Source organism: Amphiura filiformis, chromosome 10 (assembly GCF_039555335.1).
Source record: "Amphiura filiformis chromosome 10, Afil_fr2py, whole genome shotgun sequence".
Classification (NCBI taxonomy): Eukaryota; Metazoa; Echinodermata; class Ophiuroidea; order Amphilepidida; family Amphiuridae; genus Amphiura; species Amphiura filiformis.
The window spans coordinates 40,826,661-40,840,156 of NC_092637.1; the positions used below are offsets into that span (position 1 = coordinate 40,826,661).

General features: G+C 37.5%; 1 protein-coding gene across 1 annotated transcript in view; it reads left to right on the forward strand.

The window, feature by feature from the left end:
* LOC140162861 (glutaminase kidney isoform, mitochondrial-like) overlaps window positions 1-13,496 on the forward strand; it is a 66,457-nt gene that overhangs the window by 15,192 nt on the left and 37,769 nt on the right. Inside the window, 3 exon segments of the mRNA XM_072186167.1 lie at window positions 1,095-1,224; window positions 1,572-1,815; window positions 8,955-9,013. Coding sequence (XP_072042268.1) covers window positions 1,095-1,224; window positions 1,572-1,815; window positions 8,955-9,013 — 433 coding nt within the window.

A 13,496-nucleotide genomic window follows, 5' to 3' on the forward strand; every position in this document is an offset into this window, starting at 1 on the left:
ACCAATTTTGCGATAAAAATAGAAAATAAAAAGCCCCTCTTCCTCCTTTTTTTTTTCGAAACCCGGACGTGAAACATGTTTTATTTTTTACTTGGCCTAATAATATGTTAAATTTAATTGTTATAAAAGTTTCTGCACAGTCAGTAGCACTCCAGAAGTAAAATCCATCAAAATCCATGGAAAACTAAATCTGTTCAAAACAGAACTTTATAATTATTTTTTTAAATTACTATACTCACAGTCCACAGAGTGTAAGACACAGTTAAGAATTTGGATTTTACATTTTCTTTACCTCATTTTGGTATGTTTCTTTCATTTGCTAGCAAATTAAATAAAAGTTTCACATGTGATTTGATTATAATATGTCAACTGGATCACAATATTGAGTCCTGAACCACAATCAAAATGAACGATCCTGTTACAAACAAGTTATTATTTAAGGGTGGTGCAATAATTATGTGTACCCCGGGGGGGGGGGGAATTCTTAAAATGGTCTGCCAAAATTGCTTGCCCCCCCTTTGGCCGTGCCAAAAACCTTTGCCCCCCTTTGACGTGCCAAAAACCTTTGCCCCCTTTTGGCGTGCCAAAAATCTTTGCCCCCTTACACATATGCAAGATTTTAGGGAACCCGAATTTAAAACCTTAAATTGTCTTATCATATAATGCGAGGGCAGCGAGCAGGAAATTGTGCATATTTGAACGTGTTCCTAACGTTTTCCTACGCCTTTTTAGGGCGTAATATAGAAACGTTGCCCAAAATATCTGTGCCAAAAATTGCTTGCCCCCCCTTTCGACCTGCCAAAATCGCTTGACCCCCTTTTCGACCTGCCAAAAAATGCTTGCCCCTCTTTTGGCCTGCCAAAAACGCTTTGCCCCCTATAATTCACCACCCCGGGGGTACACATAATTATTGCACCACCCCTAACCACACCAGTACCACATGTGAATATTGGGCTGCTCAGGGCCTGTTGGTTGGCATATTGTATTGGGCTATTATTTAGGCCTAACACCTATAGAAACCATATTTTTAATTATTTTTTCACAATCATTATTTACCAAATTTGTTTCTTCTTTTTTTTCCTCCTGCAACACAGATGCATATCAGATAATATCGTACTTATTGGAAGAGCCTTACAGAACAAGTTCATCATTCCTGACTTTGAGAATTTCACACCACATATTGAAGAAAAGTATTACTCTGCTATGAATAACACAGGAGGCCAGGTAAAATGACCTCATATCCAGTGGCACAGTTCATTCACCTCTATTCAGTGATCATGTATGAAAATTTGACCTCAAGTTGTGGGGTATGAGTTTCTGTACCCAATGCATTCATAGGTCATTTTGTGAGTGTACAAAGATATGGTGTTAAAGAACTTTGTCCTGCTAGATGAGCATAGTGTATTAAGTCAAGGTGGGGGAGGGGGGAGTTTACCCCAGGTAAGGTTGTGGGTTAACATTTAAGAAAAGTGTTATATGCGGGTGGGGTTAAAGGGTGGAAGGTGAAAATTTACATTTAGTGTATGTGTGTCTTTTTAATGACCTTTAACCTTGCTTTTGCATCCCATCAGGTAGCAACATACATTCCTCAGTTAGCGAGAGCGGATCCCAACCATTGGGGCGTGTCCTTGTGTACCGTTGATGGTCAGCGTTTCTCCATTGGCAACACAGAGGTGCCTTTTTGCCTTCAGTCCAGCTCCAAAGCTATGATGTACACATTGGCCTTGACGCTACACGGCCCTGAATATGTGCATCAGTATATCGGGTTCGAGCCTAGTGGGAGACCGTTCAATGACTTGTGCCTAAATCCATTCAGTAAGTATTCTGTAGAAGGATATTGCATGGGTTTAATAGTGATTAGTGAAACACCAGAGAAGGTAACTTAGGGATGAAATCAAAACTCGACCAGCAGTTGACCGCCATCCTTGTAAACTTAAGGGGGGAGGGGAGCGAAGTCATCAAATTTATGTCCAAAGCTATGATTTACTCTAGATGTACACATTGGCATCAACACTGTACCTGTAGTGGCGTAACTGGGATTTTATTGGGGGGAGGGGGTGAGTCCATGTTGGGGATGGGGGCCAGGGCTGTCAACTTTTTGGAATTGCTTGGCGTGAGACAGAGGCATACCGGGATTTGCCGACTACAATGTTCATTTTGACTCGTGATTATTTGAGCCACGGCCCTCGAGAATATGAAAAGCGAGTGGGGGGGTAGGGACAACAAATTATTTTGACGATGCATGAGATTTTACTCATTTTCCATCTGATCTTTTTGCATGACATTTATTACCTAGGCGTGAGATTATACTACCTTGGTGTGAGAAAGTGACCCAATATGTGAGACTCACAGCCAATGCGTGAGAGTTGACAGCCCTGATGGGGGCCCAACTAGTTCTTGTCAGGAGAGGGATTGGTTACCTGATCCCACTGCTCCTAGTCTCCTACCGCCATATGTGCATAACTTGTTTGGGTTGCATCTAGACAACAAAAACAAGAAAAACAGCATTTAATTTTCAGTTAGCTTAAAAATGAATATAAATTGGTAATTTCAATTTCATCAGTGATATCATCTGTCGTTGGGCATAATAGAGGTCAAATTTGTTGATCACCAAGCAGAGAGAATGCAATTCATTATTTTATTCTGGTCCATTGAATTCTCTTGTTTGGTAATAAATAAATGCACATCTGCTGCAGTTTATCTGCTTTCTTCATGCATGCATATTCTGGAATATGCCTGCATGGTCAAAATTTAAACAGTGCATGATTAGCTATGATTTTATTACTGAATTATTTATTTATTAGTACTATTTAATATACAGTCCTGAAGGCATTGCATTTATGCTGGTTAACACGATGTGTGTTATGCATCACTAGGATCCACAACATGCTCATCTATCAAGGCATAGTTCTTTAACCCCAATACATTTGCACATTCATTGAATGACTTTTGAAAATTTGGGTACAAAAACTCATACTCTGAAACTTGAGGTCAAATTTTGCACTATGATTATTTAAGTAAAGTTATTGAAATATGCCATTGGGATGAGGCCATTGTGGTGCAATGTGCATGGTGGTATTCAGTGCAGAATAGAACAGAATACTATTTTGGCTTGACAGAAATTTCTAATATAAACCCCCAAAATAAGCTCAAAAAGTTGACTTTGTGCTCATTTTGTTACAAAAAAAGTAACAGTGCATGTATGACTAACAAATATGTAGTCAATGTTTTCATTCAACATATTTATTCAAATTTGTCAATAAGGGGCTGTGCAATAATTATGAGCCCGGGGGGGGGGGTAAATTTTCCATATGGCGTGCAAGGTCTAGAAATTGAGGGTTGCCCATCATTTGAATAAAATTGCCTGTCCTAATTTGACCTTTTAAACATTTACCAGACATCTATAGCCCATTGGGGGTTCAAAGAGTTCAAATATGTGCTGATATGGCCTTGTTCTACAAATTGGGTCTACGAAAAAGGTCAATTAGCTTCTCAAAACATACAATTTAGGGACCATTCACAAACACTTGTAAGGGGGGGTCTGATGCAAAAAGGGGGCCCTGAAAATTTTTGACCCTCCTAAGGGGGGGGGGGCCTGAAAAAAATGACCACAAATTTTCCTGGAAAAATTAAATTTATATGCTTATAAATTTTTTTTTGCATCAGGCCCCCCCTTACAAGTGTTTGTGACGGCGTGCCCAAAATGCTTGACCTACCCCTCGGCCTGCCAATAACCACTTGCTCCCCCCCTTGGCCTGCCAAAACTATCCCCCCCCTCTTTGTACATGCCAAATATTTGGGATCCAATTTGCAAACCTTGTCCCCTCTCTGCTAGCCAATAAATGCTTTCCCCCACCCCCCAGCTTTTGGCTGGACAAAACATTCTCCCCCCTCCAGCAATTTTACTCTCCACAAGGGTCATAGTTTATATTGCACAGCCCCTAAAATGATTTTTAAACATTGCAACAGCTTTCTCTCATGCTATTTATTCAGGCTCATTGCTAGTCAGATTGAAATAGGTGAAGGATATGTAGTAGTTCATGATGTGTCATGCTGTGGGCATGAAATTCTTTCAGCAAGCCTTTTGCACCTTACTCTTGAGGATATATTCACAAGGTTTTATTTTCATGTTATTTGTAGTTGGCTAAAAATAAATGACATGTGTATTCACTTGATCTGACAGCCAGGAACATTGTCCCCCTTTGCATATTAAAAGGCACACATCCAATGTAGCAACCAGCCCGGGGGGCCACTCACATAAATTGTCTGTATGCATGCGTGACCAAAACAAACAAGAAAAAGGGTGTGTTTTTTTTTAATAGGCAAGGCAAGTTTACAAGAGTGACGCATTTAGGGTCTAAAAAACACTGATTTTCAAGAATAAGGGTAGTTTCCTGAAACTGAACAACCTGTTTAGGTTACTTTTTCAAATTTTTGGTAAATTACCAGTCCAAAAAGGGTAATTTTTTCATTTTTACTAGCCAAAAAACTCATTAGGGGGTAAATTTTATATTAAATTACCTTATTAAGGGCCTAAATTTGCTGGTAGGGTAAAACTCGTTTAGGGGGTGTTTAAAGAGAATTTGGTCATGCATGCGTACACTATCATACTTGAGTGGCCCCCCTGGGGCAACCAGCTCGAGGAAGGGGAATTATAATGACTAGAGTTGATACCCGTATATGCGTAAATGATTATTAAGCTCAATATGCCCATATGCATAACAGCAACATAGCTGGACCCACATGACCTTTGACCTGTTTGATGCCCTTTGACCTCGGATGACAATTAATTAATTCATTCATTTATTTATGTATTTATTTAACTGACCATTTCTTTCTTCAGTTAAAGGGTTTTATAATACAATCACCAGCAGGGTTCCCGTTAAGGGTTTTAAAATGTGCGTCATGTGTGACGCAAGTTTGCTGACAAGATTGAAAAAACTTGCGTCCAGACAGATTTTTGTGTGTCCATCTGAAATTCACGATCAATCATACCGGGAAACGCAACGCAACGGCAACCCCTCGTTGCTAACACACGTACATGTACCCCGGGTCTACCTCATCAAATGTTGATTGTTAAAATAAAATTTTCGCCGTGATATTCCATCTCCAGTCGCTATGATAATTTTTCTCATTTCTGCATCAGTTTTGGTCCGGAACATGGTCAAAAACAGATGCCAAAACATGCTCAAAGTCTTTCAATCTTTAGCAAATTTTCGTACTTTTACTTCCGGGTTTTACTTTTACTTCGATCCATGTGTTGTTGATGCTATAAAAGCTAAAACACGCGCTGCCACAAATAATACAAAAAAAGGTTATCGTTTGGATTTTGTCTTTAAAATTGCTTTTATTCATCGTAACAATAATACTAATAAAGGAAACGTAGATTATTTATGAAAAAATAAACTTAAAATATTAAAAACTGAATATTGTCAGGTTGTGATAAATAACTAAATAAACATTAACTGCACGTCGTCAGTCCAGCATGCTTTGTAAACAAACAATTGCATCAATTGGGACTTTCCCCATCAAACAGCAATCGCGACGGAAAGCATGCAAAAAGTGCACGATTTCCTGACGTTGCATTTACAAATATTGCAGAATTTACTTCAATTCTTAGCAGGTTGGTCAAAATTTTGGGGCTTTTATTATCGTAAAAATAAAACAATTTCTTATTTTTATCATCAATTAATGATTAAATTTAGAAGTTTTGTCTGCGTCCACAACTATGTGACATGGACGCAAAATACTTGATTAGCCATGTGAACTTGCGTCCAAATTTGTAAAATACGCGTCTGGACGCAATGACGCACACTAACGGGAAGCCTGATCACCAGCATAAAGTGGTATAGGTCTAATCCTAGGGACTTTTATTTAATACCATAGCCTGATTCCTCAGATTTATTTTACCAAGTTTAAGCCCAATCCAGCTGATAGGGTACTGTTTCACCCGTTGACCCCTTTTGACATTTGACCCTGGATGACCTGTTGGATGACCTTTGACCTCAGATGACATCACTTATTTACCGTAATTAATTAAATCAATTAATTAATATATTTTTATTGTTTTACTGACTACACTTTCTTTCTTCCTTCATTTAATGTGTTAATATAAAACCCACATTGGCTTTGTACTTTTATAGCAAGAGTTGGTATATTGTGCAAGGTACTATACATGTATCAGCTTGATCATAGCATATCATCAGAGCTATTTATAGATTAACCGAGAGGGCATTCAGGGTGCAATACCATACTGTGGATTTTGGATAAAACAAACAAAAAATCACGTTTTCGCCGATTTTGAGCCCAACTCTTTACCGATCTCAACCGAATGTGACCTCCGCATTCCCCTCACATCAAGGATTCCACCCACCGAGTTACAGCCCAATCGGACCAAGTTTAAAATTTGACCTTTGACCTTCGACCTCCGATTTCGACCAAAGGTAGCTTACGACACTCCCGTATTTTCCTGCATCCCCTGTGCGAATTTGGCGAGGCTGGGATCAAAACTGACGGAGCCTTTTACCCACATACACACATACATACATACACCCCTACACGCAACATAAGGCAAATTATAGTAAGATAGACAAAGATAAAAAGACTAGTTTGCGTCTGATGTCATCAAACTCCGAGCACGGTTTGTTTACAAGTGTCGTGATGATATGAGTTGCTGAACACGGCGGTAAAACCGGGCACCTTATTCGTTAATTTTGCACCTTTTAACATACAAACCATCTCATAAGTTAGGTCTTAATAGTAGGAAACTTTTTTTGGCGAAGGCACCATGTCCACAATGCCTAGAAAAGTTGCTTTTTGCCTTGTAAGAGTACGTATTTTTCGCCATTCACTGCTATTCCTTTTCTCCGATCGGCACCAGCCAGATGAATCGACCTTCCTTATACGCGCTATTAGCCAATCAAGGATCGTAGAGAATTTGATTGACAGTGACGTCAGACGCAAACTAGTCTTCTTATCTTTGTCTTTCATTATACCTATGCAACCACTGGTTTACAAGGTTTTTTTCCTACATGATGTCAGCCCGACCAAAGAAATAATACAGGTTATTTTCATGGGTGAATTTTTTGCAGTTTTAAATATTCTGAACGGCTTCATAGTTTCTCTTATTCACAGTTTGACACATAGACTACATATCAAAGCTAATGGGCTAGATATATTTTTGCGGGGTTTTAAATAGCGGTTAGGCCTATACCTGTTTAACTGAGAAAAATAAACCCCCGCAAAAATTTCCTGTTAGGGCCTCAGATTCAAAGTTAAAGCCAGTAAAAATACACCTATTGCCTAAAAATAAGAGGCTCTTTGACAGGTCCGTAACCAGGATTTATTTGGGGAGGGGGCTGATTTTGAAAAAGTGGACTTTTTGTTCAAAATTGGAACCTTTTTGGACTAGGGGGCAGGACTGGAGGGTCCAAAATTTGGACCTTTTTGGACCAAAAACGCATAAAAAAACCCAATTTTGTCGCTCGCTACGCTTGCAATTGGGACTTTTTGGGTAAAAAAAATGGGACTTTTTGGGTCATAAAAGGGGACTTTTGGGGCGAAACAAATCACGAAATCTTTAAGAATTGTGAAAAATTAAAAACTGCTAAAATATCTCACTAAATCAGTATCTTAAAAACGTAATTTATTTATTTATTTATTTATTGCATCATATTTACCCAGGGTGGCCCGATCAGCTAAAATGCTGTTCTTACACGGGGCCCTGCATAACATTAAAAAACATACAGATACATGAGATAATTGAAAGAGACAGCCAGGGTCTATAATATTATACAATCTGGTGTGACTTACACATGTATGACAGCTAGCAACAGGAAAAGAAGGAAATTGTTGTGGATGTATAACTGGTATTTTTCAAGGAGACACAAGTTCAATCATCACCTGTCTTATCTGTTAAACCCTAGAATGGGTACATGTACAGACCAGAAGTTTTTAATTATCTAAAATCCCGCTAAAATCCTGATCAAAATTATGATTAAATTCAAGATTGATTTTTATGTAATAAAGCGTACAAATGTGTGTGAACCTGTGATCACTAAAAAAAAAGAGACAGGCATTTTTTGGGGCGTCACCCATCGGACGGATAAGACTGGCATCACGTGTCGTTTGTCTGTCTGACAGTGTGTTCCATCAACAATTATGCAAGGCTTTTGGGTAAAATTTGGTCTCATATGAACAGTTCAAATCTTCTTGCAACCAAACTTTGGTCATAGCTGCAGTATGTGGGAACCCTCATCTATTGGTTGTGTTATATATCAGGTCAAAGGTCATTTGAGGTCAACTTGTAAATATTGGCTAAAAATACAAAATCCCGTCTCACAAGAACAGTTCAAATCCAATTGCAACCAAAGCCAAAGCTGCACATGGGAACTTTCGTTTAATGGTTGTGTTCAAACTGAGGTCAAAGGTCATTTGAGGTCAACTTGTAAAATTGGCTATAAATGAACAAAAAGTGTTTCACAAAAATGGAAAAAAATGTTTCACATGTATATTTACTATGCATGCTGTTGATGATCGGATGACCTGTACGGTACTAAGGTTCAAAGTTTATTCAAAGTTTTTTTTAATGTGTGCTAAATGCCTGTATCATAACCGAATCATTCTTTGAAGTCCTGAACCATGATCAAAATGATCATCGCACAAAGTGTATCACATCACATTTATGCCCAGAAACGGTAGGGGTGGCAATTTACAAAACAGGGCGAGTGATTTAAAGCACCTTGAAAGTCACAAAAAAAAAATTCTTGACTTGTGCCTTCTCCACTAAATTTGTGCACAGCAGAAACTACCTGGTTGATGGTGAGAGGATTAACAATGCAGGGGAATAAAAGTATGGTTGTCCGAGGTGCCAAAAATTGTTTGTTTTAAATACTAATTTTGATGTTTTATTTGTAATATTTTTAATCATGTTTTCATTTTTCTTAACATTATAGATAAGCCACACAATCCTATGTTAAACTCCGGTGCTATGGTTACAACATCATTAATTCAGGTGAGAATATGGTACTCTAAAATTAGTCATTTTAGTGGAACTTTAATTTTGGCACTCAATGGGCTATTCCAGTGGGCTATTCCAGTTAAAATGCATACTCCCCTGTGGAAGATTTTGAAAATATCTTCCACAGGGGGAGTATGAATTTCAAATGGAATGAGCACATTAGGCAGTTCCATTTGAATTCCATACACCCTCTGAGAAAGATTCAACCTGAATCTTCAACAGAGGGAGGATAGGTTTCAAATGGAGCTGTCTAAAGTGTTTATTCCTCTGAAATTCATACTCCCCTGTGGAAGATATTTTCAAAATCTTCCACAGGGGGAGTGTGGATTTGAGATGGAATATATCCCAATACAGCTGTTTCCAGGAAAATTTCCAGCACTTATTATTTTGGTTAAAAAAATTATCGTCCTGTTTTGCTAAATGAAACATTAAGAGTTATCCTATAATCTTTTATCTAACTGGAAATAAAAATCAAACTTACGTATTTGGCCAAGTTTTTAAAAGGGCCACAAACACACATTTTATGTAGCAAGGTGCTACGTGGGTCCCGGCCCCCGCACTCCGTGCATCCACAGGTATTCATGCTTGTCAGTGAACTTTAAAAACACCCCCTTTTGCATCTCATTTCGGGAAAAACACCCCTTTTTTTAGCGATTTCGCGAATTATTTGCCCTTCGACAATACCCTATTTTCCCTAAAACGTGAACAATATTTCTAATATACCTTTTCTGGCAGAAACGCGTAGGCTGCTCGATGAAAATAGCCTTTTTGTCAATTTCGCGAACATATGGTTTGAAAAACACTCCTTTTTTGTGTGTTTCGCGAATCGCGTTTCTTCATCTGAAAACACTCCTTATTTCGCGAAATTTTCGACGAGCATGAATACCCGCGGATTAACGGAGTGCGAGGGCCGGGACGTGGGTGCAGGCAATAGTCGAGTGTGTGATCTAAGAGGAAATGGCCTTGGAGGAGAATAACTGTGTATGGTTTAAAACTGATGCTTTGAAGACTAAGCAGCGCTAACTTATTAAGTTACATAACTAACTCAAATGTTTCTAGGATCACTTCTTTTTGCAGATGTGTGCTCTTGTCTTCTGTCATATCAATACCAGATACATGTGCCATAATTTTTGACCCAAATCACCAAATAATATACACAGAAAACATTAAAAAAATTTGGGAAGTTTAACATTTTTTGCAGTCCTGGAATATGGTAATAGTCAGTGTCCGAATTAAGAAAATAAAAGGGGTTGTCCCAAATTTTTGGTTGTCCGTAAGCTGCCACAATCTGAAACAACTACATGAGACTCAATAAAGTGGAGTGAGCATAGTCAATTTATGAACAATTACATATTTAACAATTCATCAGTTGTGTCAGGTTTGAGCAAACTACTATGCTGAATAAGTGACTTTTGGCTGTAGATATTTGGTTGTCCGCCGGACAACTAGAGCATTTTTTCGGTTGTCCGATGCATGTTTTGGTTGTCCCAGGCAAACGGACAACCAAAATTTCGAAAACTGGTAATAGTTAAGAAATTCAAGTGGCAATTAAACAACAAAATAGAAAGGAACTTTACAGATTCAATTTTTTGGGATTTACTGAAAATCTTCTCAAGATTAATTTTCAATTTCTGTGGTGATGAGGTGCTTTAAGTGTAAAGAATTTTATATTAAAGTAATTATTATATTTTAATTTGTTATCAAGATATTTGAATTCAACTGATCCCTTTCAAATTGTATGAATTTAAGGGCTGGGGTATGAACGTTTGGACAGTATTTATTGTGGGACATTAGAGCACATCAGACATATCGAATTGCATTCTGAATACGAAGAATGTCATTCTGATATCAAATAATTTTGATTTTTGAAATTAGCAATTTAATACACATTTTATGGCAAATCATTAAAATTGATATTTTTGATATTTAACAGTACTTGAAGTAAACTTTATAAATCTGATGATTTATACTTAAAGTGTATGTAGGTGGGATGAAAAGCCGACGATCAATTGAAAATTGTGACCTTTCGTATTGAAGATATGGATTTTTTCCCCCATAACACCAAAAAAATTAGGTCTTTTGGGAAAAAAATCCATATCTTCAATATGAAAGGTCAAAATTTTCAATTGACCGTCGGCTTTTCCTCCTGCTACATACACTTTAAGAATATGTCATTAGATTTATATAATTTACTTCGAGAACTGTTATATATCAAAAATGTGAAAAATATCAAATTTTTATAATTTGTCATAAAATTTGTATTATATTGTGATTTTCAAAAATGAAAATTATTTGATATCAGAAAGACATGCTTCAGTATTCAGAATGCAATTTGATAGGTCTGAGGTGCTCTCATATCCCACAAAAAATACTGTTGAAACGCAATAAACGCTCATTTTAGATCCCTTAATTTATGATCATTCTAAAAAAATTGCAATATCTGGATTGAATGAAAAAAAAATCAAAGCAGTAATTTTAGATTGGGGTGACTGAAAGTCCCAGCAAGAAATTGCAAAAATATTCCTGACAAAAAATTCTTGTCGTCCATTCAGGCTAGTTCATTAGTGAGTTCATTATATGATACCATATATTGTGAGTTCATTTATGTGTAATAATGGCATGCATCATTAATTGGTTTCAAGTTGATTTAATATGTAATGCAATCAAGGTATATTAAGTCATTCATTGCTCAAAATAAGCTGATAATGATATTCAAAATCAAACATTGCATCTTCACTTCTGAATACATGACATACATTATTGCACTTACATGTGCATGTACATGCAGTTTAGATAAGGTTTAATTTGCATTATTTATAGTCTCTTAGGGGGCTATCATTTTCTTTGGAGGTGGGGTCCCAAATTTACAAAAAGTCAAGTGTCAATAAAATTGCACCCCCCTATTTTGGCAACATAAATTTTATAACCCCCCTCTCCATCATAGATACACCTGACCCCCTAAACAGGCTAAAATTGTATTGAAATCAGTTTTCTATAAACACACTATCTGTAGTCATCTTGTGACTCCCTACATTTTGGTCATCAAAAATTTTATGACCCCCCTATTTTTCTCTCCCAAAATTTCTGACCCCCCTGTATATTTAAGACCCCCTTCCAAAGAAAATGATAGCCCCCTTATGTCTGTATGTACCGTATTCGTTCCAATAAGTGCCCATGCCCCAATAAGCGCCCACCCAGGGTATTTTCAATTTGCTAAAGGGTACCATTACTGTTGAAGTGACAGATAGATGTCGATACAGTGAAATAGCTGCAGGACTACCGGTACAAGTCCTGCGTAAACTTGCAATACATTTTCTGCATCAAAAAAGCTATTAGAACGTCTCAGGACCCTTCTATAACATACGTAAATTCGTCTCTAATAAATGCCCATTACGAAAAAATTAGGTAAACAAGGTAAAAAATAAGCGCCCACCCAAAATGACTTTGTTAAGTGCCCTGGGCGCTTATTGGAATGAATACGCTATTTATGTAATCTAATCAATCTCAAAGCAATGTACACCCAGGCATGGTAATTTTCCATTTTAATATGAAATCAGATTTTTCATAGCGAAAATATGTGTGTTTCGTTGTTTGTTTGTTTTATTTGCAGCCTGATGATTTGAAGCTTTGCAGCTGGGTTTTATTATGCTGTTTTGCAGATTTCTGTACACTTTTTTCAATTTTTTTTGCAATTGAGAAAGGATCAATGTGTGTGCTGTGGTGTCTTCCAGATTTATGCTTCAGTAATTGTAAAGATCTCTCATTGAGCTCATGCAGCCATAAACATTGATAATTTGTTATCCTTATGGGAACCAAATGCAATGACCATACATGCTCAGATACAGCCAAGTTAATTAATAAGTCATAGTCATAGGTTTTTTTCCCTGAAGAGTGAATGTTGTGCACAGATTTGTCACTAGGTGAAAAAAAGTTGCATTGCTTTTTTGAATTTATTCAAATTTTTATATACTAGTAATATATTTTTTTATTTGCTCAAATTTTTATATTTTTGGTATAAATTTTTAAATTTTTGGTGTTTCATGTAACTTTTTTTTCATTCTTTGAATTTTGAAGACAAAAATGTGTATGGTTCTCTACTGCTTGATGAGAGAGAGAGAGGAGGGGAGTGCCAGATGAGGGGGGGGGGGTCAGTGGCGTAGCTTCATCCCCCAATCGATCTCAAAATTTAGAAAATATTACTTGAAAATTGCCGAAAAATGGCTTGTACCTCCCAATCAGACCCGGTTCCTCCCCCCAATCATGGTCGGTGCCCCCCAATATGATGACCCACGCTATGCCACGGTGGAGGGGGGGGGGGGGGGTGCCAGAGGGGAGGGAGAGCTAAAAGGACCAAGTGAGAGACAGATCAGAGAGAATTTCTATTTTCTGGTGAGATGAAAACAAAACCAACAACTTGATTCAGCTCTCTAGTTCTATGTATCTAACAGGTACATGTACAGTACATGCTTCTTTTTTT